The 26,552-nt window shown below is 36.5% G+C and overlaps 1 protein-coding gene across 1 annotated transcript in view; it reads right to left on the reverse strand.

The window, feature by feature from the left end:
• Nucleotides 1–26,552, reverse strand: part of NPAS3 (neuronal PAS domain protein 3) — a 1,122,614-nt gene that overhangs the window by 35,037 nt on the left and 1,061,025 nt on the right. Inside the window, 2 exon segments of the mRNA XM_074235345.1 lie at nt 6,385–6,491; nt 10,176–10,369. Of these exon segments, the coding sequence (XP_074091446.1) occupies nt 6,385–6,491; nt 10,176–10,369 (301 nt within the window).

The following is a 26,552-nucleotide window of genomic DNA, read 5'->3' on the forward strand; positions in this document are numbered from 1 at the left end:
CTAGGGAGGGATGGATATATGTGTCCTAGGATCTGGGGCAGGTGACATGCAAGAGTCCCATGACTTCTTAGCTAGAATTGATCAAAAGTTATCATTCTTGGTACTCCAGGTCATCATGGTGATGTTTATAACAGAAGAATTATTCTGAATTGCTTCTGACATTACTCCATTATATATAGTTTGTATTTTTAAAATGATTTTTATACTGCTTTTTATATTTTTAAAAAAATTTATTTAACTCCTCTTCTACTGCATTTCTGAATTTAGAGTTTTTAAAGACTAACTTTAGCACTTGAGTCCTTTACAGTTTTTAGATTTATAACCTTCCTAATCATTCTAAGGAAAATTGTTTTCATTTTATTTTTTCCCATTCATAAGTATCTCTCTGCAATTTAATCTTGAGCCTGATTCACTGGAGTGGTCTGAGTTAGACCTGCCTTAGAATATCATATAGGATTGAAAGCAATCTTCTTTATCTCTGTTCTTCCTGCCCTTATATTCTCAAAACATAAAACATATCTGCAAACAAATAAATAGAATATAAATTCATTTTTTTGCAAAAAAAAATATAGCCAATGTTACCTCCAAATGAGAGTCTTTTTAGTTAATGTAAAAGAACAAAATGAGTCTGCATGGCTATTGAAGAAAGCTAGATTTGGTTACTATTACACATTTTTCTATCGTGGGACTTATATTCATAGGGAAAAGAAATGGGATAACTAATTTTCTTTGAGAAAAAAATCCAAGAAGTGACCATGCAATTAAAAAAGCTCTGAAGATTCAGCTTGGGAGAAAGGCTAAGAACAGAAAAATATTCTCTTTGGAGGCTTCAGTTGACTCATCCTCCAAACTTTCATTTTTCCCCTTTTTCCTTCTCTTGCATTTTTCATTTGCTCTAAGGGACAACTGAATACACCCAAATCAACAATTAAATTCTCCCTTTGTTTTTGTGGCATATGACAAATGTATGGAGGACATCTTCTGTTACTTAGGCAGGCAGGGCACTTACTTTGATTGATGCTCTGGAAAGGAAAAAAAATGAGCTGGAAAGAATTACAATGGAGAGCCTACAGACTGGAATGGGGATAGACTAATTAGTGCTGCATTAAACAGTCGGCTTGCATTTGGCTAAGAGGCACCACTAGGAGCAAAGTATAGGGGTTATTGATGCAAAACTGCATAGGATGCATTACACTCCTTTGCTGTATATTAGTTTGCAGAGAAGCATTGAAAATTTTAATTAAGAAATGGGAAGTGTAGTAGTTAAGAGTTTAGTACTCTCAAAGATTTGTGAGGGAGGCCACTCTTTCCAATTTCACCCAAATGCATGACCTAATTGTGTTTTCCCCCTCTCTATCTGAGACAACTATTCACAGTTTCCTTCTCTTGAATTATTTCTAGAAAGGGACAACTGCTGCCATGCACCCTTTCCTCCACCTTCTCTCTTCATGCTCCTAAGTTCTAGAATTCTTCAAGCTGTAGAGGATATGGCTATTGATGATTGGAAGCATTAAATAGAGGGGTAAGGTTTTCCTTGTCCACTCTTTCTTAGTCTCAGAAAGTAACTCCTCACTTGATTTTTCTTTCTTTCTTTTTTTTTAAAGTTTTTGAAGCCAGTGGGGTTAAGTGACTTGCCCAAGGTCACACAGCAAGGAAATCATTACATGTTTGAGGTCAAATTTGAATTCAGGTCCTCCTGACTCTAGGGCCCATGCTCTATCCACTGCACCACCTCACTGCCCTATTTTGACTTCTTAAGAACTCTGTAAAGGCTATAAGACAATTTGGCTCCTACCCAAAACAAGCAGAAATGGAGAGACAAAGGTTGTTTTTCTTTTCTGATTTTCTAGTCTACTCAAGGATTCAGCAACATCTTGGCAGAAAGGAAGGGGGGAAATGGTAACCACATCCCAGGAGCAGGAATTCTAACTCAAGAGCTTGCTTCCCCTTGATAATATAATTTCTGTGAAGCTCTTTTTGGCCCATGTACCAGCCCCATTTTTTTTAGGTGGAATGAGGAGGTACCACCAGAGAACCAAGGCCCCAGATTAGGGGCCACATTACTAGAATTTATTTCAGACTTGGGGAAGGTTCAGCCCATCATTTCAAACTCTATGAATCCCATGAATGTCATCCTATCTAATGGATCCAGTTATCTTGTCAGAGATGCAGAGAGAAATCCTCCCTCTCAACCAATTGATGATCTAGTTATCAGAGTTGTCACCTGTAGGATCCAGGAAGTTAGAAGCTTCAGTTAAATGATTTCAGAGTGAGAGGAAAAAGATAAAGTTATAAAGTCCTATTATGAAAAAGTTCTCAAAGCCATCAGTATGAAGCCTTGAAAAAGTCCCAGCAATTCAACATTTTCCAGTACCCAACAAAGTGTCTGAAATATAATAGCCTTGCAGAAAGAATGAATATAGGCTAAAGTTGCCTTGGCATGTAACTTTTGGGAACTTTTCTATTTCATGGAATGAGAGCCCTGGGAACATTTTGGGGTAATCTAATGAATAACCATTCTAGTATCCTGGGGCTGCTTTTCAGATTTATCTGAAGATCTCTTGTAGCTGAGATTCTGTATTATTTCTCTATCTTACCTACCTCTCTTCCTACCCCAATCTCCATCTACAGGAGTGGTTAACATAATGACCAATTCAGAAGACTTCATGTCATGGATTTCTATATGCCCATGTCATTCCCCAAAACTGCCTGGGCATTGATCCATTTATAAAAACAGCAGGAGATTTTAATTCTTTCATGGATAACAAGAAGAGGACTAAGTCACCAAAACATCAGGACTGTTATCAAACCACTAAAACTTTTCTTTCCTGAATAAAATATAGGATTTGTGCCAAAGGAAGAAACCCTGAATGATTCATTAAAAAAACCTTTTTTTTTTTATTAGAATTCTATCTCATTTCTGCACTGCTTCTATGCCACCATGACCTTCTCCTGGCAAGAGGACACCAGTGAGACCTCTCTCAGTGATGGCCTAGGGTTTAGGACAAGCTGGATGCTGTGTTAAATCTTTACTCTTTTGCCTTTTCTTTCCCTTGCTTATAAACCAACACCTATTACATACCCTGTCATTTTGTTACTAGGCTGGCTTTGGCTTCAGAATTAGGTAAACATCAGTCATTCCACCGCACACATTTAGACTTAATCTTACTTTATAATGATGTTAATGTTTATTGTACAAAAATTAGATGCATCTGTATATTTTAGCATTTTATTTCAGTCACAGAATGCAACCCCCCCCCCCAAACTCTCGACATTGGAATCAGTTTGATTTTTTTGTGATTGAAGATATTAAACACTACAAGAGCGTGGAAATTTCAATCTGATTAGGATCAAAATTCTTCAGGATCAAAACACTTCTTTTTTCCCCCTACAGTTTTACTAATTGTGTGATACTTGACATTGCGGAGTTATTCCACAGCATGATAGCTAAATACGTGAAGTGTATTTTACTGTTTGGAATTATCAACTCATTCTATTTGTTTTTAATGTGTTTAAGGTTATTAAAAGAACCCAAAATTAGAAGTTGCGTGTATGATTTAAAAGGGTGAGCTCAATCATTGCAAGCAGGCAAAATCACAAAGCAAAAGCTTGAATGACAAAAGGAATTTTCTTTCCAAATAGTAACCAAAGGAAATAATGAAGAGACAAAATTTGAAAGCAGACTTTTCTGTAGTTTAAGGAGAAAGACACCCAGAAAAATCAGGGGATAGGGATCAATCATTATGAAGGGAATGATTGTTTATTTTTACAAATCTCAGGTTACTTTGACTGCTGGAAATAAGATAAAAATAGATTTGGGAGAAGAGAATCCAACATATTTGTTAGAGACCTTTTGCTTTCAATGGGAAGAAATGAACGGCCCTTGTTCACTGTTCTGAAGAATTGTACTATAGCTGTAAATCAAATCCCAGAGAGATAGTATGACATTTTCCAAACAATAGCTAAGGATGACAAGTTTCTTTGTAGTTGTTAGTATCAGGTTTGTAAATTTAGACCTCAATTAGGATTCCAAATTGGAAAAAAAATCCATCCAGATACAATAGAGACACAATGTCCATGAATGTCTTTTGCAAATTCCAGAACATTGGCCTGAACTTGTCCAAAAGTATATTTATGCTTTCCTCCAAAGGTCCTTCTGTCTTGAATCTCAGCTACAAAGTACCCAATGTTTCTTCTCCAGAGAATCATTAATATTTTTTCCTAGTTAATTGAGGAGACATAAACCTCAATGATACATAATAACTAAGGAGCAAATTCATTCTAAAGGAGCAAATGTGTTCTTTAAGTCACAAACCTGCTCAGAATGAAGCCTGATGAAAAGCATTCATACAAAAGGATACTATTTTCACAAGGAAGTACTTCCCTAGAGAGCTTAACACAATGAACTTGGCCCTATATATCTAAAAATATTACTCCTATAGTAGTAATAATATCAGCTAGCAATTCTATAATGTTTAAAAGTTTTCAACAACTTTAAAGCTGTTTTCTCACCATCCTCACAACAAACTTGTGATTAGTCCCATTTTAGAGATGAGAAAATTGAAACTCAGAAATTTGAGACTTGTATTTTCCTGATGCCAATTCTAACACTTCATCCAATGCTTCACCCAGCCACCTCAATAGTAGGCACTATTAAAGACAGATAAGAGAGATGGCTAAATTTGGGGGTACAGTGGGGAAGGTATAGGGTAGAATGCAAGGGATGTTTTTGGTCTTAACCAGATCATCACTGTGTGTATAATTTATGGTCTTAGGGAATTGCCAAGGGCACTAAAAAGTTAAAACTTAACCTAAGTCATAAACCTAGCATATATCAGAGCTAGTACTTTAATCTAGGGCATTCTGACTTTAAGACCAACCCTCTTTCCACCAGTTTTGTGTATTTTTTTTTGTTTTTTTAAGGAAAGGGAAGTGTGAGTTTATTGTAGCTCTTGGATGCTATTTAGGGTTTTAAATTTCATGTTTCATAAATGAGCTTCAGGTAGGCAATTGAAAAAGAAAGTAAAAAAAAATTTAAGCCAATTTTGCTTAACAAAAGCACACGGCTACAGTCTATTTTGTTGGTTTTTATCAAATGAAATTGTTTAAAATTTCTCAGTCTATTTTATCACCCCAAATTAATTTACTACTCCAGATAAGAATTAGGAGCTCTAAAGGGTACTGCAAGATCTATTACTAATAGTATGAGCTTACATTTTTAATAAGAGTCCCTAGAATGGGCAGAAAGGGGGGGAGGGGATGGAAATCCCAAACTCCCTCAAGGACTATGAAGTGACTGACTCTTGGCCTTCTGAGACTCTGGGGATCTTTCCCCAATGGCTCCTAGAGCATCTGCACAGCCATCTTTTAGGAGAGACCTAGGAAAACTGCCTGTGAAACCCGCCCCCCCCCCAGTAGGTTACTGCTCTCACACAGTTGGTTCTGCCTTGCTCATATGCTCAGCTATCTTATTTGCCAGAGAGTTCAATCTCAGGGTCAAGATCTTGGGATCGGATTCAAAGAGCTGAGATTGGTTTCTACCCCCCCAGGAGAAGGGGGATGGAGGTATCTGTTAATCTGAATAATCCTCTCTCCAGAAACAAAGTGAACAGACAGTGTAGTTGAGCTGGGTTGTAACTGGGAAAGGACAGAGGCAACACTTTGATATGCTAGGAACTATTTATTCCCTTCTGTTGTTTCCCTACACCTCCACCCCCCATTTTAAAAAGGAAAGATAAACAGGGCTTTTTATGTGATTCTCACCTATTTGGATTTTTATCTTCTCCCCTCCTCCCTACTCCCCCCAAGCATGTTTGGAGATGAGGCTGCAAGCACAGAAATTGATATTATTTGAGAAAGGTGAACATCACACCAATCTGCTGAGGCAGAGACTCCTTTCACTAGACTTTCTTATTCTCTATTCCCCTATACCCTTTAAGGGCTAGTCCACTTGCAGTTTATTGCTTGGTGCTGATGTTGTTAGTGGCTGACTCCTGGAGACCTCCTTTGGAGTCTTCTTGGCAAAGATACAGTAGTAGTTTGCCATTTCCTTTTCCAGCTCATTTTACAGATAAGGAAATGCAGGCAAGCAGGGTTAAGTGATTTGCCCAGTGTTCCATAGGCTTGATTTGAATTCAGAGTCTTCTGGACTCCACTTGGAATAAGCACCTGGAAATCCAAGTCCCCTGGTCCTCAGACTCCAGTTTCAATTTGAATTGTGAAAGAAGTAGAGTTTTTACACCTTTCATTTCTGGAGAGATTCCTGACTTTTCTTTTGGAGAAAAGGACTCACCAAGATGATAAAGGGAAAAAGTAGAACTGAAACCAAACAGAACAAAATGAAAGTACCAGACCAGGTTATTTTGACATAAAGGATGTACTTACAGTCTAAGTGACTGTGCCTGATTCCTTCCACATCTTCAGCGTGGATGAAGTGGTAACATCTCTTCCCTACAATATCTACAGGGGTCAGATCCATGTAATCACTAATCCTGCAGAGAAAAAACAGATACACACACAGGCTATAATTTAAAAAGGATGAAAAATATAGGCACCATCAATGACTTAGAAAGAGAAGTCCATTGAAACATTTTTCATTACACCAAATATATCTATCTATGGAAGTTGCAACTTTTTATTAGAAGGAGAAATCTGCAGAGATAAGATTATTTATAATATAATGAATATTTGCATCTTACACAAACAGGAAATATACGGGAGTAAGCTAATGTGTTTTAGTAATTTGGAAATAAGATGAAGCAGCATTTTTTTCCTTGTTGTTGAACTGCCTTTTAGTCAACATGATTCCATGAAATTAGAGAGCATCAACAAAAATGCAAATATCCTCATTAAAGGCCAAGATAATTCAAGGTTATATAATAAAATAAAAACATGTTATGTTTTTACCAAATGATTAGAGACACCTTTCATTTAAACAGATTGGTCTTCTATTGGGTATTTTCATGAAAAAGAGCTCCCAAACGTTTCTTGGCACAAAGTCCAAATTGACATTTCAAGGGATATAATTTAAATGCTGAGACATACAGATGCCTGGGGGTGTTATCTTTTTTAGTCTGAGCCATTTGGGAACTCAGCTTTCACTCCTCGCCCTTTTAACTGGGACTTTGTGGTTGATTCCATATAGAAAGTTTTAAGCCATTTTTGCTTCTTCCCTTGGCCTGGGTTCTATAGTACGTGTGTGTATAAGGCACTTCCATTGATTGTCCAGATGTCAATGTCCTCAGGCAGGAGTAAAGGAAAATAGAACCAAAATTGAAAAACATGTTGGGGGAACCTGTTTGATTTACACAGACATTTTGAAATGTTCCATCCTTCCCTTTAACCCCCAGGATCAGATTCTGTTTCTCAGAATTTTTGTTTATTGATTTCCTTTCCTTTGCCCCCTTTTGATCCTCATGCTTATTTATTTATTTTTATTTTTAAAGGAACAAAGTCGACCTATTCAGGTATTCAAAGAAGATTTTGATCAGATTTACTTTTACTTTTTATACATCTGTCCAAAATGGACTCGTTTCCAAGAGGAGATGGTTTCAGAAGCCAAGACACTATTTTAGAGTTCAGTTGTCGAGGTCTGATACCCAAGCTTGGATCTCATGAATAATGATGGATGACACCACACACACACACACACACACACACACACACACACACACACACACACACACACACATCTTCTCAGTGGCTTACCCAATATCTAGTCATTCTAAAAATGTGTTTTGATTAAAATAGAATTCTTGGCCAAAGTAGGATTGGTTTGGTTTGATTGGTTCTTAAAAAGAGCTCACTTTGATTCTCTCTAAAACTATAAAGTGGTATTTTAGGATAATAGGGAATTTTACCAAAACCATAAAGATTTTTCAGCACAGGCAATTTCCTCTTCCTGTAGTAGAGGGAACCAGTATGTCATTTAAGGAAGTTGTGTGATGGGTTCTTTGAAATTTCCTTGATGTTCCAAGGGTGGCAATTTGGCTTCCCAGAGAAAGTGCTGGTTTTGGAGTCAGGTTCCTTTCCTCCCCATCCTTACCCCACCCCCTCAAATCTTACTCAGTGTTTGAACTCAGGGAAGTCCCCACTTGTCTTCCCTATGCCTTAGTCTCTTGATCTGTAAAGCAAGGAGGTCTAGAAAGATAGCTTTTGAAGTCCTTTCCAGTTCTAGGTCTCCAAATAATTCCAAATTAGTGACTCTGCTTTACATAGGGTCAAGTATAGGCTTGAATAAGAATGATGAATAAGAAATAGAATAATAATGATAAACTAAAATTTAGGGAATAAACTAAAAGCTTTAAGCAATAATTATAAGCTAATGAAAGGGTCAAGCATTTATAGCTGTCAGGCACTATGATAAATGCTTTTCAAATTTTTCATTTGATCTTCACAACAGCCTTGTGAGTGACATAGAAACTTCAATTTTTTTATTATTAAAAATCTTATGGTTGTTTTAATTAATTAATGCTAGTTTCTAAATAGTGCTTCAATGTTTACAAAAAAACATTTTACAAATATTATCTCATTTTATTATCACAATAACCTTGTCAGGTAGGTGCAATTATTATTATTTTCTTATTATCCTCATCTTTGAGGCAGACAGGAGCTAAATTTGTCACCAAGGGATCACACAATGAGTAAAATGTCTTAAACTAGAATTGAACTCAAGTCTTACTGATTCTAGGTCCAACCCTCTATCCCTTGAGTCACCTAGCTATCTCATAGGCAGAGATTAAGTGACTTGCCCAAGTTCACATAGCTGGTAATTGTCTGAGGCCAAATTTGAACTCAGTTTTTCCTAACTCTCCTAGTGCTCTATCTAATCCATCTATCTGCCTCTTAAAAAAATTAAAATATAAACCCATGGAAGAAGTAATTCTATTTTAAGTTCTAGAGAAGAAACTATTTTTGTTTATTCTCCACATTTTGGCAATGTCTTCTACATGGTAGATGCTTAATAAATGTTGAGTTGCGCTCAATTTATCCTCTTTTCAGGTTGACAGCTATGTTCATCATAATCTCTCTCATATCCAGTTGATCAGATGTGTCATCAGATACACATCTCCTTTTAAATAGGGATGTTTCTCCTGATCACTTTATCTTTAGTGAGAAGATGCTGTTGCTTTGTCCTGGCTAACACTGGCTCCCAGAAAACAGGGTCAGAGTATCATAGATTTTTGAGCTGGAAGGGGCCTTGTCAGTCATCTAGCCTAAATCAATCATTTTACAGATGAGAAAACTGAGGTTGAGAGAAATTAAAGATTTTCCCCCAAAGTATAATGGTCAGTGAAGGGACTGGACAGAGTCTGGAATCCAGATTCTCTGGCCCCAAATAAAATGCTCAATTTTAGTTCAATTCAATTAAAGCATCATTTATCAGATACCTACTATATGTGATGCCATATCCTAGGTGACATCTTGCCCACAACGACTCATTATTTCTCACAGTGATTCTAGAGACTATATAGGTAGCAACAACCTGTCTAGGGTCACAGAACCAGAAGGTGTCAGAAGCAGGATGTGAACAAGTCTCCCTGCTCTGAGCCAGTTCTGTGTCCAGTACACCATTGCTTTCATTAATGCCATAAATGGAAGATGTGAACTTTTCAAAAAATAGAAAATTCATTTTAAGAGCTCAGGGATGGGGAATAGCTGCCAAATCATTTATGGGATGACTCATCTTTTTAATTTATAAGAGTGAAATCCTCAGGATTACGTGGTATTACTTAATAGTTTCTGCAAATTCCCTTCTCCTCTCTTCTTCCTCTCTCTTCCTTTATTTCCTCATTTGTACTCCATGTACTTAAGTGCTCTTCTGAAATGTTGACAGTTAAGAGGCCAGAGACCTCACGTTATAGCCAGGAAAGAGACCCAGCTGGGGTGTCAGCAGGACACCTTTCACTAGATTGCTTCATCAGTGGGACTAAACCTCATCCTGTCTTCTCCTTAGCTTCTCAGTCAATCAGGGTTTCCATTACAGCAAGGTGGTCCTGGTGCTTTTCTTTCATTGTATTGTGAACCCTAATGTAAGTATTAAGTAAAAAGCATGTTTGGTGTCAGTCCAAAGAGCTATTAAGAACCCCTATCAATGCACCATGGGAAAATGGGATTTAAGGCAAGGCAGAAGATACATAGATTCACATCAATACTGAAAAAGGAAAATGAAGTACCTATTTTCACAGTAAATGATATTGAGGTCCATATTTACTCGAGTGACAAACATGTGGCAGTCAATCCGGACTTCATTGATTGTAGGAGGAGGCAGAGCATGAGCAACCACTACGAGACCCATTATTTGGCTGGGGACTGTCCGACCATGGGACAATGACACTCTCAGACGTAACCGGCCTGTTATGTGAATCACCTGTAAGAGAAAACAAGATAGATGATGGGATCAGTTCACCAAAAAAAAAACAAAAACAGGTGTAAAAGTATTCCATTTGAGAGGAGCAGAATTAGGCTTAGAGCAATAATTATTAATTTGCATTTTATACTGACTCTAAAGGTCCTTAGAGCAAGACACATAGAAAAATGGTATTGTATATAGAGTCTCCAAAATTGGGCTATTAGTGCTTTTCAGGATGGGCTATCTCTGGGCTATTGATGTTTTTCAGGAAGTTTTTTTAAGGGTTAAACTAGATAACTTATTATTTTAGTCTTGGCATACATAATATAAAATTATTGAGGTCATGGACAATGCTTATTATATTGTAGGTGTTTAATAAATATCTTCCTAACCCCTAGGTCACTCAGATCTGATTGGGGTTTGGGGAGGAGACAAGGTAGGTGGGAAGATTGTCAACAAGAAGTGACACAATCCCTACTCTAGAGTAACTTTACTATCACAAGAGGCCAGGCACGGTAATTGACCCAAATGCCCAATGACATTATTTAGGATGTGATCTTTCTTGAAAAGGCTATAAAGTAAAATGATACAAGGAAGACTTGTTAGTTCACTGATTCTTTTGTAGAATAAGGACTTAGTTATAATAACTTTTGCTTATAGCAAAAGGAGTATCATAATCACAGAATCATAATGTTAATACTAAAATATTATGTTTGCACAGTGCTTTTCTGCAGTTGTTGCTGTTGGGTCATTTTCAGCCTTGTCCAACTCTTCATGACTCCACTTGGAATTTTCTTGGCAAAGATACTGCAGTGGTTTGCCATTTCCTTCTCCATATAATTTTACAAATGAGGAAACTCAGGCTTACAATTTAGAAAACATCATTGTATACAACAGTTCAATGGATCTTCACAACATGATTGTGAGATAGGATAGGTGCTAAAATGGTGTCCCTTTCTTTGTTCTTTTTTAGTTGTAGGTTTGTGATTTCATCCATGTGGAGAACTCTTGGTGGAGAAACAACTTTCACCAGTGCAGGCTGCCACCTCATCTGTAACTTGAATTTTAAGAGAGAAGTCTAGAGCACTTTGTAATTTTTTTCTTTTAGATCTTCTCCACAGATATCTCTCTCTCTCTCTTCCCACTATGCATGCTGCCTCTCAAACTAATTTTAATATAGAAGTTTTAATGATTCTTTTTTTATATGATTGTCACTTTTCACCTTTCTCTCTTTTCCAGTAAACTTTTCTCCTCCTCTCCTCTCCTTACTCCTATATCCCCATACACAGGGGATATAAGCATAGAGTTACTTTATGTCTTTTATGTCTTAAGTATACCTTGGATAGGTTCTGATGACATATGTCTCCTTCTGAACCTAAAGCCCACCACCTCTCTGCCAAGAGGTGAGAAGAATGTCAATCTCATTTTATAGATGGAGAAATTGGGGTCCAGAAAGTTAAATGGTTGACTCAAGATCACATAGATATTAAATGGGTCTTTTGGCAGCAAATATACTGATTTTTCTACTATGGCATATTGGATTTTCTTGAGAATCTTTTTAGAGATATACTCAGGGCACTTAAAATAAAATAAATTCTATTTCTCAACAAAAATATTTAAACAAAATTTTAATGCTTAGTAAATAAAGATTTTTATATGAGTTTGTGGACTAGGGGTTCTTAACATGGGATTCATGAACTTGTTTTGAAAAATATTTTGATATAATTGGTTTTCTTTGCATTTTAGAACCTTACTCTGAGAAGGGGTTTATAGCTTCAAAAGTCTGCCCAAGGGGGTCTGTTAAAGAAAAATTCTTTATTCCACTTTCATCCTGATTAATGAGGATGAAGAGAATTAAAAGGGTTTTATTAAAATACATCAAGGTGGCAACACTGGAGATCAGCAAATATTTTGAAATGGAGTCAACTTTTATTGATAACTTTTATAATGAGATAAATACAATTTGGATGGCCTACATTAGTAAAAGCGATGGGCTACTGCATCTCAGCTCCTCCCCAAGGAGGCAGGGTCATGACGTTTAATGGGTAGGGGAACACACATCACAGCTAGGGGTACATGATGAATAGCAGGTAATACAAAAGCTGCAGACTGGGGGGAAACCTCCTCCAACACTGATTTACAAACAGAGCTGAGAACAATGGGTCATCGAGTCAGCAAAACTTAGTCCATGATGTCACAAAGGTTGAGGACTCCTGCTATGGACCAAAGCTCTCTGTATATAAATCACACTCAAGAAAAGACACTTGACTGGCTTCCTTTCCTGTGATTGTGCCTCTCAGAGGCAGAGACTTTCCAAGGAAGGATTTGAAATCAGAGGATCATGGCTCAACTCTCTGTCCTGTCACTTGCTTCCTAGTCACTTAACCTCCCTGGATCTCAGTTTCCTGATCTCTAAGATAAGAGGGTTATACTATTAGGCTTCTAAATTCCCTCTTACTCTACATTGAAAATGCTATAACTAGGACCCCCCCCCCCCGGGGTTAAAACTCCAGAAAATCATATTTCTTTCCTTTTTGTTCCACATCCCTCTTAGCATATTTATTCACTTAGGAGGAAGAAGCTATGATTTTATCACCATGGCTGATTCCCTGTGTGGGAACTCCCTCCATCAACCCATCCATGTTTCAGTAGATGAATTCTATGAAGTTACTTAAGATACTTAGAAGCTATAGGATTTGTTGATATAGCTATTAGAAAAGAAGTGTGATAAGTCTTGGAATAGGGAAAATGTGGCTTCAAATCCTGTCTCAGACACATATTAGCTATTTGAGACAAATTATTTAACTTCTTAGTCCTTTGGGCAGTTCTCTTAAGACTATCAAATTGTAGAGAAAGTGATTTCCTGTGTTGATAGAGGTAGTTTTCTCATGTAGGAAATTGCCTGTATCAGTGAAATCAGAGGTCTAATTCCTATCCCTTATATAGTCAGCAAATATGAAAGATGGGATTTGAACCCAGATCTTCTTATTCCAAATCTCACATTCCATCTATTATGACACACTAATTTTATTCTAGTGTGTTCATACATATGCAAATTAGGTTAAAATAAACATTTAAGCTCATAGAATTTTAGATTTGGAGTTGAAAGGAAATTTTTACTCCAATTCTCTCATTTTGGAGATTAAAGAAATTGATGTATAGAGACTTTGTGGCTTGCCCAGTATTAACACACTAGTCATTGCCTGGAGCAGGATTCAACTCTAGTCTTCCCAGTTTCCACTCCAGTACTCCATCTATGGAGTACTATCTTAGATGTCAAAAAGAAAGGGGCAGGTGATACAGTGGATAGAGCATCAGCTCTGGAGTCAGGAGGACCTTGGACAGAATACAACCTCAGGAACTTGACACTTTCCAGATGTGTGACTCTGGGTAAGATGTTAACCCTCATTGCCTCACCAAAAAAAAAAATAGACACAAAAATGGACCACAGGCAGTCTGAGAAATGTATGAAGATGTGTGTGGGGGCAGTTACAGGCTGACCACATTTAATAACAGATGATGTATCTATCTGTTCTTCCCTTCCATTTTTCTCCTTGGGTCACTCATTGCCCAATGACCATTTTCTACCATAGTGGGAGAACCTGGAGTAAATATCTTTATCTACTATGTCATGGAAACTCTGGTGAAGAAGCCTTTGGGGAACTCAAACTAAGATCTGAAATCTAAAGCGCTTAAGGGTATCCTCTGACTTTGCTTTCTTGCTGTGAGGTACTAAAGTTGTGGGTAGGGAGAATGTATCAGTCACTTGGTCACTGCTACCCTGCTCTGGGTGGGACCCAACCATTCAGTCTATATTTGATGACTGTTTGCTTTGAATTATTTAGTTTTTCAAACACAAACTGAATTCTTGACTGGGAAGTAGGATCAAAGCTGGAAACAGCTACACTTTAAGAGTTCTAGCTATATTAAATAATACCTCTCCCCTGCTATATTTTACATTTGTGCCCAGAGCCGATGATCTGGAAATGCCAATGAGAATGATTATTTAGTCTATTTCAGCAGTAGTTTTCCGACCACCCACATTTGAAGTTGACTAAATTCATTCTTAATGCACCTTCAGTCGGTCTAGCTACTTTATGAATATTTGAAGATGTTCCTAGAGGCAAGGATGCTAAAACACCAGCTCAGACACACATTTTTGCAAGACCTCATTAACTAATAAAGAAATAGCTAAAAGAAACCGGATTAACTTCACAGGAGGGGCGCTAATAGTCTCCATTCCTCCTTCTAGCTAGGCTTACATAGATGCTTATTTATCATTATCTGTCTCGTTTTATCATGAACATTCAGCTTTCTGGAAAAACACAAATCTATGAATGTCTGGGAAAACATATACCCAGCAACAATATGCTAAATAAATCCCTACTCGGCATTCTATGCAAAAGCATCTTAAGAAGTACAGACTGGAAAACATTTTGAGAAAGTATACTGGCAATGAGAGAAATCTATGTAGTGAGTCAGACTTTCCTTACATTTACTTTTCAAATTAATTTCATAATGCTAACAGTTTACATTTGGCAATCTGAATAATTGTTTGAATTCTTTCACTTTCCCTCTTTTTGGGGAGTAGGGGGGGATGACATATTATTAATGCCAGACTCTACTCTCCATAAGGTGGGGCTATGGAAAGAATTGTGGATATGGAGTCAGAGGCCCTGGATTCAAGTCCTTGTTTTGTCACTTCCTGTAAGATCTCTGGAATTCAGTTTCTTTCTCAGTAAAATAACAGTATGGGACAACATGACTTCCAGGTCCCATCTAACTCAAAAATCTGTAATACTATCAATAAAAGATTAGGCAGGTCTTCAAAAAAGATTACACTAGTATTTATGTTCAATGGGTGATCCTATTTTTGAGGGGAATGAACGAATAAAATCACAATTCAATGTGGTATGGTAGAAAAAGTCCAAAGCTGGAAGTCCAAAGACAGGAATTTTGGTCTATCAGGATTGCCACTAATTAGGATAAGTCACTTGGCGTCCCCATCACTGCAGTTTCCTCACAAATAAGGGAGAAGGCTGGAAGAGGCTATGAAGTTAAAAATTTTTGGACAGAGAGGTTTCCAAGATCCCATTAGCTGTTCTCTTTAGTCTTCTTGATATACTTATCCAATTGCATGTTATATCATCCTGGGCCATGGTATGATGGTATGAATGCAAGGGTTGGAATCTGAGGATCTGGCTTCGAATCCCAGTTTTGCCAACTTCCAACTATTTTTGTCTTGCGAAAATAGCTTAATCCGTTTTGGTCTTGGTTTACCCATCTGTAAACGAGGGAATTGAACAAGATGGTCCCTAAGTTACTTTCAAGTTCTAAATCTATTATTCTATTATCTTTCATAAACCAAGAGATGACAAATACTTTGCTGCAAATATAGATAGCAATAAATAAAATAGGTCAGAACATTTTCATTGATAAAACATGGTGCCTGTACTCAACTGGATGAAATATTGACCATAAAAATGAAAGAAAAACAGTTTTAATAGCTGTTGCTCTATGAAATACTTAGCTCTAATCTATGTGGACTAAGGATTTCAAAACATAGTGACCTAATGGGGAAAAAAATCAAAACCATATGAGAATAGGGCAGAATACTTATCATGCCCACAATCCTGTCTGCTGGAGCAGTTGATATGAAGATGCTTTCAGCAAAACTAAAGAAGATGAGTTTCTGTCCTTAAACTTGTATTCAATTCTAAAAAAGTAGTCATTTTATCTGCCTGACAAGTTTGCAGGACATTAAGGCTGAAGAGAATAATAGCACGATAGTGACCTGTTCCAGAACAATTTTTTTTAAGTTTTTGCAAGGCAATGGGGTTAAGTGGATTGCCCATGGCCACACAGCTAGGCAATTATTAAGTGTCTGATGCCAGATTTGAACTCAGGTACTCCTGACTCCAGGGCTGGTGCTCTATCCACTGTGCAACCTAGCCACCCCAATTTTTTTTAGAAAGATTTTTATTTATTTTGAGTTTTACAATTTTCCCCCCATTCTTAACCCTAACCCCAACCCCCCACAGAAGGCATTCTGTTAGTCTTTACATTGTTTCCATGGTTGATCTCATTTGGTCATTGATCTCAGTTGAATGTGATGAAAGACAAATTATGTCCTTAAGGAAGAAAAAGTATGAGACAGCAAAATTACATAGTAAGATAGCTTCCCCCCCCCCCAATTTGAAGGTAATAGTCTTTGTTCAAATTCCACAATTATTTCTCTGGATACAGATAGTATTCTCCATTGCAGATAGCTCAAAATTGTCCACGATTGTTGCACTGATGGAATGAGCAAGTTCATCAAGGTTGATCATCACCCCCATGTTGCTGTTAGGGTGTACAGTGTTTTTCTGGTTCTGCTCATCTCAGTCAGCATCAGTTCATGCAAATCCCTCCAGACTTCCCTGAATTCCCATCCTTCCTGGTTTCTAATAGAACAATAGTGTTCCATGACATACATATACCACAGTTTGTTAAGCCATTCTTAAATTGAAGAACATTCACTAAATTTCCAATTCTTTGCCACCACAAACAGGGCTGCCATGAATATTTTTGTACAAGTGATGTTTTTACCCTTTTTCATAATCTCTTCAGGGTATAGACCCAGTAGTGGTATTGCTGGGTCAAAGGGCATGCACATTTTTGTTGCCTTGTTGGCATAATTCCACATTGTTCTCCAGAAAGGTTGGATGAGTTCACCAACATTGTATTAGTGTCCCAGATTTCCCACATCCCTTCTAACACTGATCATTGTCCTTTCTGGCCATATTGTCCAGTCTGAGATGTGTCAGGTGGTATCTCAGAGATGCTTTAATTTACATTTCTCTAATAAGTAATGATTTGGAGCAATTTTTTTATATGACTATGGATTTCTTTGATTTCCTCAGCTATAAATTGCCTTTGCATATCTTTTGACCATTTGTCAATTGGGGAATGGCTTTTTTTTTGAAAATTTGAATCAGTTCTCTATATTTTAGAAATGAGTCCTTTGTCAGAAATGCTAGTTGCAAAAATTGTTTCCCAATTGACTACATTGTTTTTCTGATCTTGGTTACAGTGGTTTTGTCTGTGGGAAAGCTTTTCAATTTAATGTAATCAGAATTATCTAGTTTGTTTTAATGATGTTCTCCATCTCTTCCTTGGTCATAAACTGCTTCCCTTTCCATAGATCTGAGAGATAAGCTACTCCTTGATCTTCTAGTTTGCTTATAATATTGTTTTTTATTTCTAAATCCTGTATCCATTTTGATCTTATCTTGGTAAAGGGTGTGAGGTGTTGGTCTAATCTAAGTTTCCTCCATACTAACTTCCAATTTTCCCAGCAGTTTTTATCGAAGAGAGAGTTTTTATCCCAATAGCTGGACTCTTTGGGTTTATCAATCAGCAGATTACTATATAATTGTTTCCTGCCATTGCACCTAGTCTATTCCACTGATCCACCACTCTATTTCTTAGCCAATACCAGACAGTTTTGATGACTAACACTTTATAATATAATTTTAGATCTGGTAAGGCTCAGCCACCTTCTTTTGCACTTTTGTTTTCATTGGATCCCTGGAAATTCTTGACTTTTTATTTCTCCATATAAATTTACTTAGGACTTTTTCTAACTCATTAAAGTAATTTTTTTGGAATTTTGATTGGTAGGGCACTAAACAAATAGTTTATTTTTGGTAGAATTGTCATTTTTATTATATTAGCTTGACCTATCCATGAGCAGTTGCTATTTGCCCAGTTATTCAAATCTGATTTTATTTGTGTGAAAAGTGTTTTGTAATTACTTTCAAAAAGTTTTTGAGTCTGCCTTGGCAGGTAGACTCCCAGCTATTTTATATTATCTGAGGTTACTTTGAATGGGATTTCTCTTTCTAGCTGTTTCTGCTGTATCTTGCTAGTCATATAGAGAAATGTTAAGTATTTATGAGGGTTTATATCCTGCTACTTTACTTAAGTTGGTAATTATTTCTAGTTTTTAGATGATTTTTTGGGATTCTCTAGGTATACCATTATGTCATCTGCAAAGAGAGTTTTGTCTCTTCTTTCCCAATTCTAATTCCTTCAATTTCTTTTTCTTCTGTTATTGCTGAAGTTAACTTTTTTTTTTAGGTTTTTGCAAGGCAAACGGGGTTAAGTGGCTTGCCCAAGGCCACACAGCTAGGTAATTATTAAGTGTCTGAGGCTGGATTTGAACTCAGGTACTCCTGACTCCAGGGCCGGTACTCTATCCACTGTGCCACCTAGCCACCCCAAAGTTAACATTTCTAATACAACATTGAATACTAGTGGTGATAATGGACATCATTGTTTTACCCCGATCTTATTGGGAATGCCTCTAGCCTCTCCCTGTTGCATATAATGCATGTTGATGATTTCAGATAGATACTGCTTATTATTCTGAGGAGTAATCCATTTATTCCTACACTCTCTAGTGTTTTTAGTTGCAATGGGTGCTGTATTTTGTCAAAAGCTTTTTCAGCATCTATTGATACAATCATATGATTTCTGATAGGCATGTTATTGATATAATTAATTATACTAATAGTTTTCCTAATATTACACCAACCCTGCATTTCCAGGACAATTTCTATCCAGACTCTTAAGATGAAAAGAATGAGATTACAGCAAAGATAGTTCATTTAAAATAGTCTCTGAAACATTATTCCAACTAAGTCTCACAACAACCCTATGACTCTAGGGACTCTAATTCCCATCTTACTCTGAATCCTCAGAGTCATATAAGCAGGAAGTACCAGAAGAAAGATTTGAACTCAAGTCTTTCTGACTCCTATTTCAGCACTCTATCCATCATGCCATGTTGTCTCAAATAATTAATGCACATTAGATTGTAGTAGACTGAATTCAGCTCTTAAGATTTTGTGACTAAATATTTCATATGAAAATAAATTGCTTTTTAAAAGAAAATCTAGATCAGAGGAAGGAGTTTTTAGACTATAGTCAGGCATTGATAAATACTTTTTCTGCTGTTCTTCCTCAGTATTTTGTGGTATTTTGAATATTAATGTTTGAATAGGCTTATTTTGAAAAGCATCATACAGATTTATTCCTCTCTGAGCACCTCTTCATATGGTCTCTGAGTTCCTGGTCCATGACCATCCCTTTTAAAGAAACTGCTGAATATGGAAGAATTGTTGGTGATTTTGTTATGTGGACTTAGAGACTCAATGAAACCCATGGAATTCTATTTTTCCCAAACTTAACTTTATAGAAATGAGAGGGTAATCCTCCAATTTCCCTTCTTGTCCTAATGTACAGGTTCGCTGGAAAGATTTGTTTAGACAAGCTACATCCCATGGACTTATTCTAAGTCCCTCACCCTGGCAGTGCTGTCAATTAGAACACTGATTATGGTGATGGAGAACAGAAATAATAGCTGATATTGATGGAGCACTTTGAGATTTGCAAAGCATTTTACATACATTATCTCATTTAATCCTCACAGCTACCCAGTGAGATATTACTATCCTCTCATTTGGGGGATGAAGACTCCAGTGAGATCCAGTAACTTAGTCATAGTCATTCAACTGATAAATGTCCAGAGAAACAACTGGAACCAAATTTTCTACTGATAATAAGCTTTTTTCTTCCCTGCCCCCCCCCCCCACATCACACTGAATTTTTTTTTCTTAATAAGACTTGGAATTTCTTTGGTATAGGGACTTTCTATGACCTTCTATCCACATAGTTAAGTATTTGCTTGGCTGCTTGTATGTAGTCTTAGAAAATTGACAGCAGACACTGAGAGGTTAATTGAAACCTCTAGATGACACAGTGAATAAAGCACCAGACCTGGAGTCAGGAAGACATGAGTTCAAATCTACTCCAAATCGCTTACTAGTTGTGTGAATCATGTAATTGAATTCAGTTCACACACAAGTCAAAACATCACCCTTGTGATATCTCTGGTGTTCTTTGAGAATGAAAGACAAAAACAATACTTTTATCTTCCTCAGTTTCTTCAACTTTAAAATGGTGATCAAAGAAGCTGTCTCATAGTGTTGTTATAAGGAACAAATGAGATCATATTTGTAAAGTTCATATCACAGTGCATATTTTAATTGGGATTATCTGTTATTGTTCAGTCATTTCAGTCCTGTCAGACTCTTTGTGATGCTATTTGGGGTTTTCTTGGCAAAGATCCTGGAGGGATTTATCATTTCCAGCCCATTTTACAAATGAAGAAACTGAGGCAAACAAGGTTAAGTGACTTGCACAGGGTCACATAGTGTCTGAGGTCAGATTTGAACTCTGATTTTCCTGACTCTATACCTAGCACCTATCTATATACAGTACCACCTAGTTTTAGTGATGATGATGATGTATCTTGTGCAGTCTCACAGTCAGTATAGTAAGAATAAAGACAATAGCTAGAACTTATAAAAATTCAAATGCTTTGTCTCTCATTTTCTCTTTCAAATACACAAACACATCATTTGATCTTCATAACAATACTGTGAAGGAATTGTTATTACTAATCCCATTTTACAGAAGAGGAAATCAACTCTAAGAAAGGCTAATTGATTTGTCAATTATCACACAATTAGCATATGTCTGAGGCAGGATGTTATTCCAGGTCTTCTTGAATCCAAGAATGACTGTCCACTATTTCCAACTTGTCCCTTTAGCTAAGAACCATTTGAACTGAAATCTCAGAATCCTTGGTAATTCTGACCAAATGAGCACAATTTGAGACTTGCAGACTAAAGAAATTATTGTGTGACTTTAATTTTCCCCTTGTCTCTGATACAAAAAGCGGATGTGCAGAATGTTGTAAGTACATGTAAACAGAGTTTATGATGAGTGTGGGAGTGTTAACAAGCCACATTGCTTGGACAAATATATATTTCTCTTCCCGCCATATGTTTCCTTCCATCATCTGTTAGCGATAAGCACTTAGATTTGCTCTACTAATATCCACTCATTATAAACAAGCTCATCACAAAGACCTTGATAAAACCTTTTCTCTAGCAATGCTTAAGGAAAAGAAAAGACAGAGATAAAAAACTCTAAAAATCAAAGCCACCAACCAAAAAAATCCCCACATATGGATGCTATTCTCTACCCTTTCTGTACTAAAATTCACCTCTAGTAAGAGCAACTTCTTTCTTTATCAAAAGGAAGTACTAGGGATTGTGGGCATTATTTCTCACAGAAGAAAAACAAATAGGGCCAGATGACAGTGGGGAGCAAAAAAAAAATCCAAACAAACAAACAAAAAACCCTACAGGCACAAAAAGCTGCAAACTCCTCAGATTTAAAAAGGATTCAGAGAGTTTCTCCTTATCCTTTAAAGAGAATCTAAACTTCCCTTAAAAATTAAGTTTGTTCTTTTTTTTCTTCTGGAAAAATCTGGCCTGCCATGCAGATGATCAGCCCCATAGCTCAAGCACATAGTTTCATTCTTTATTTTCAGGGGTTGAGTTTTTAAATATGAAAGACAAAGGTTTGGTCTTTTTGTAATCCCCAAGTCTCCTATTTGGTATGTAACACAGACACAATGAAAATTCTGTGTGAGAACTGGATAACCATTAATTATTCTATTTTAATTTTTTTTTGGGGGGGGGAGGAGAAGAATAGTTTTCAAGATGGTCCTTTTCACTTTTTTAGGTTTTTGTGCCTGGTCATGACATATTGCATGTAACAAACCTTGTATGTTTGCTCAGGGATTGAAAAAACATACTGAACTTTCCTATACCTGCCAACAATATTTCCCCCATTCTTCAATAGTAAATGACAGGAGAAAAGTATACACAGCTAAAAGGATGAACTGGACTCTCTTGGGTGGGGTATCACTTTAGTACAGTCACAGGATCTAGAAGAAAGCATTGTGATCATTTTTTCTACCAGCCTCATTTTTATATTTGAGAAGGCTAAGTACCCCCAATATCCAAAAAGGGGTGTACTAGATAGAGCAATGGATCTGATTCTTCTTGAATTTAGCATCAGATATTTTCTAGTTGTATGATCCTGAACAAGTCACTTAATCCTCTTTGCTTCAGTTTGTTTCTTTGTACAGTTGGGTCCAACTCTTTTTTTTATGCCATTTGGAGTTTTCGTGGTAGAGATACTGGAGTGGTTTGTTATTTCCATCTCTAGTCCAAATGAGGAAACTGAGGCAAACAGGGTTAAGTGGCTTGCCTGGGGCCACACAGCTAGAAAGTGTCTGAGGTCAGATTTAAACTCAGGTAGATAGATGAGTCCATTGAGTTATCAACTGCCCCTCTCAGTTTTGACAACCTCCTTATTCTCAGTCTGATGCCTTCTCCATTACATTATGATTATCTGTGTACATAGGGGGAAAAAACCTTATATTTATCTGGAAACCATATAAAAAGATAATTCCAATAACTGGAATTTCCCAACTCTTCTTCCTCATCCTTCAGATCCCATATTTTGAGAAGCAATATGGCTAAATTAGCCTTTTTAAAAAAGACCAGAAGACCTAATAGCAAGTAATAAGATCTGACCTATATTGGTTGTGACCCAAGCCATGAATCTATCCTCTCAGTATTCGAGTCTTCACTCTAAGACTATGTAGGCTATGACCTGCAATGACAGAGTGTGTATCCTATACTTGTAAAATCAAAAGTTTGACTTAAATTTTGCTTTCTAGGATGCAAATGACAGGAAATAACCTGTAATACGGGTTTATTTTATTTTTAATGTATCATCTAGTGTAATCAATGACATACTCCTGATTGTAACTCAAGCTACTACATCTTTTTCACCTTTCTACAGGGTTATACAGAGAAGTGGAATTTATAATGATGATGGAAATACTGAAAGATCCCCCAAAAATGTTTGAGTTAAAAGAAATGATACCAAACATAATTTATTATATTTTTAGGTATGGACTTCCTAAAAACCCAAACTACAATAGGGACTGGAATTGGATTTCTGATTTCATTGTTCTAGAGGACTCTTGGACAAGGAAGATCTCTCTACAAACACAGGTCAATTTGTACTCTTCCAGAGCTACCTTGAATGACTTTTCAAGTGTCACACACCCTTGTCAAGGCAGAAAATGAACACACGTCTGCCTCCACAAGGTCAGCTTCCACTGAGCCTTACTCTTTCTCATATTGTTTTCTAATTCTCTGAAAGCTGATAATTTTTGCACAATACATAGGAAAGACCTCATGGGACTTTAATGCTTCTCTTCTTCCTCTTTGACCAATTATTCTAAATAAGGAGTTTCCTATATCGGTGCTTGACTGAAAGACAAATGGAGGGAATTCATCGGAACTCCTTCGTTTTTAGAAGCCTTTAGGGACAGTGCTACTGCTTTATAATCCTATCCTCTAGGGGACAGAAGACACTGCAAGTTTCCTGATTAATTCAGCATTACCAGACAGTTTTTACCCTTAATTTGAAGGCTCCAGTGGAGCCTTCCACCACAAGAGCACTGGAAATTTATCACCCTTAAGTTTCTTATGCAAGAAAATAAATAAATAAATTCCTGGGGCAACAAATGGGGAATTATTTTTAAAATCCATCATGTTTAAAATACATTCACTGCAGCATTCCATTCTCACATTTCTACATTCCCAAACATAACAGTTACATCCTATCAATCCATTTAAAAGATACTTCAAATATGTAAGATAAAACAATATGTAAAATTACAGCTTTGCCTAGCTTCTTAAACAATACAGGATACCATATTTCTTCCTGGTTTTTTCCCTTAGAGAAAACAAAGCATTCTCTTTTCTTCTAGAGATACCGTTTTAGGATGAGAGACATTTAAGGAAACTGGGGAGATCGTTTTAACTAGATTATGCAAATATATGCCAAGGATATAAGGTTTTCTCAGAGAGGGGAAACACTTCAAATATCATTTAATAAAGTAGGGGCCATAGGTAGGAGAAATGTCTTGACAAACTGTTTAGGAGTATATTGAGGAGGACGGACTGCATGGGTCTGATCAAATTCCACTTGATTCAGTTACTTTATTAAAGAATATAAGTTCAACCTCAATGCCCTGGAGAGAATAGGCTACTCTAGCACAGTAGAGGACATCTCTTCCCCTCTCTAAGGTTTTCATTTAGGGAAAGAACAAATATTCTCTTCTTCCCCATTCTTAATCAACTACCCCATGTTTGACAAGGTATCCCTACCTTGTTTAGGGGTTGGAGGAGATTTTTTTTCCTCCTCTTTTCAATGGAAAAATTGTGGAGCTGCAGTTCATTATAACTTTAAAAAACTCATCAAGTAAAATAGAAAGCTTAGAATAGAAATTAGGATAACGGTCTCTTCCGAACTCATATTGATATGTTTTTTTTCTGAATCCTATGGGTATATATTGTTTTATCAGCTGATCTTGGACCTTAATTTATGACTCCTAAATAATGTTTCTTTGTGTTAAAACTTTGTGAATTTGCGTTAAAACCATTTTTATGAATAAATATTATTATATAATATCTATAGTTGTATAGTGAATACAAGTGTGCCTTCAGAATCAGAAGTCCTGAATTGAAATCCCACCTCTGACCCACATTGTCTGTGTTACTCTAGGCAAGTCTGTCTTTAGGTATTTGCTAAGACTATAAATTGCAGAGAAGGTGCCATACTGAATTGGTAGAGGAAGATTTCTCTGGCAGTTCCCAACACTGATAAGATCACAGATCTATGAAAACAAAATTCAAGTTCAGGCTGTAGTCAGCTCAAAACAGAGCAGGTTGTTAAACATTCAATATGAGTGTTTACATCTCAGAAATGAGAAAAGTCCACAGTTGGGGCTTTTTCTTTTATTTACTGTCTAGACTTAAAAATGTCATGGAGAAAAATATTAATAATTCAGATTCAACTTAAAAGTGTGCATTCTTCCCTAACCCTAGTTGTTAAACCTTTCCCAGCATACTTTTGAAACAAAACCAATTAAGCTATTATGCAAATAAATATTTTTATTAGAAAATTCTATAACTTTTTTCTGTATTTAAAACATGCATAGATTCTCCTTTCACTTTTCCTGTGGTTTATATTACTCTTGATCTAAAGTACTGAATCTAATCTTTGTTACCAACTTCACAGTTTATGCTTTGAGTACGTCTTGCCTAAATAACTGGAGTAGTCTTCTAGTTAGTTTTCTTATCCCTAATCTCCAGTTTTGCACCTTTTAATTCATCCTGCAGATAACAGATTGGTCTTCCTATTTCCCATGTGTGATACCATGCATTCACTCCACAGAAATCATCCATGGCTCCTTATTGCCTCCTGAATAAAAGCCTTACTTCATCAGTCTGGCATTTTAGACCCTTTACAATTTGGCTTCAGCCTACCTTTTTAGTTTTGTCACACTCTAACCGCCAAATTCAATTATTAAATACTTTTATCTCTATCCCTAACTATTGATCATTCAATACCAACAAGTGACATGTTATCCAAATTGTTTTCCCTGAATCCTCCCTGAGCTAAAAATAATTTCTCCCTTATCTAATCTCAGAGTACTTTATGCTTTTCTTATCACAAAATTTATATTTATCCTGTGTATGTTCCTTATCTCCATATATTAGATGGTAAACTACTTGCCTCAGTTTTCCCAACTGTAAAATGAGAGGATTGATAATAATCTTCTTCACAGTTATAAATTTTTTTAATGGGGCATAATTCATAACATTCATTTTTGTATCTCCTTTAGCACTTGACTCAGTATATGTAGAAGACCTTTGACTCTTCACTCCTAGCTAAATGAGTGAATTATTGGCTTTTGAGTTTGTTAATATCACTCATGCAATATAAGATAAACATCTTTAATATCAATATTTCAAGGATTTGTGATTTAATCAGTGTGGACACCATCAAAGTTTGCAAAAGAACTATTGTCAACTTTCCAAATTTTGCTAGTATTGTCTTCATATGACAGATATAATCCACATCACCAGATTTATACTCAAAGTCTTTCTAGTTTGATAGGATATATAATACTTACTCTTTCTTGGAATAGTCTTTGAGTCCCCAGGGATAACTAACTCTATGAGACAATGAGGCATTGAAGTAGGACTTTAGTAAAAGCTAATACTTAACTGGGACAAATGCTAGTTTGTCTCAGATGAACGAAGAAATCTATGGAAATATCATTTGTAGTTATTTGAGCACTAACAAATGTTAAGGCAACACTCCCTAAGGAATTAACCTTTTCTCCCTCCATTAAAATATGCAAAAGGATGCT

The sequence above is a fragment of the Macrotis lagotis genome, chromosome 4, assembly GCF_037893015.1.
Source record: "Macrotis lagotis isolate mMagLag1 chromosome 4, bilby.v1.9.chrom.fasta, whole genome shotgun sequence".
Classification (NCBI taxonomy): Eukaryota; Metazoa; Chordata; class Mammalia; order Peramelemorphia; family Peramelidae; genus Macrotis; species Macrotis lagotis.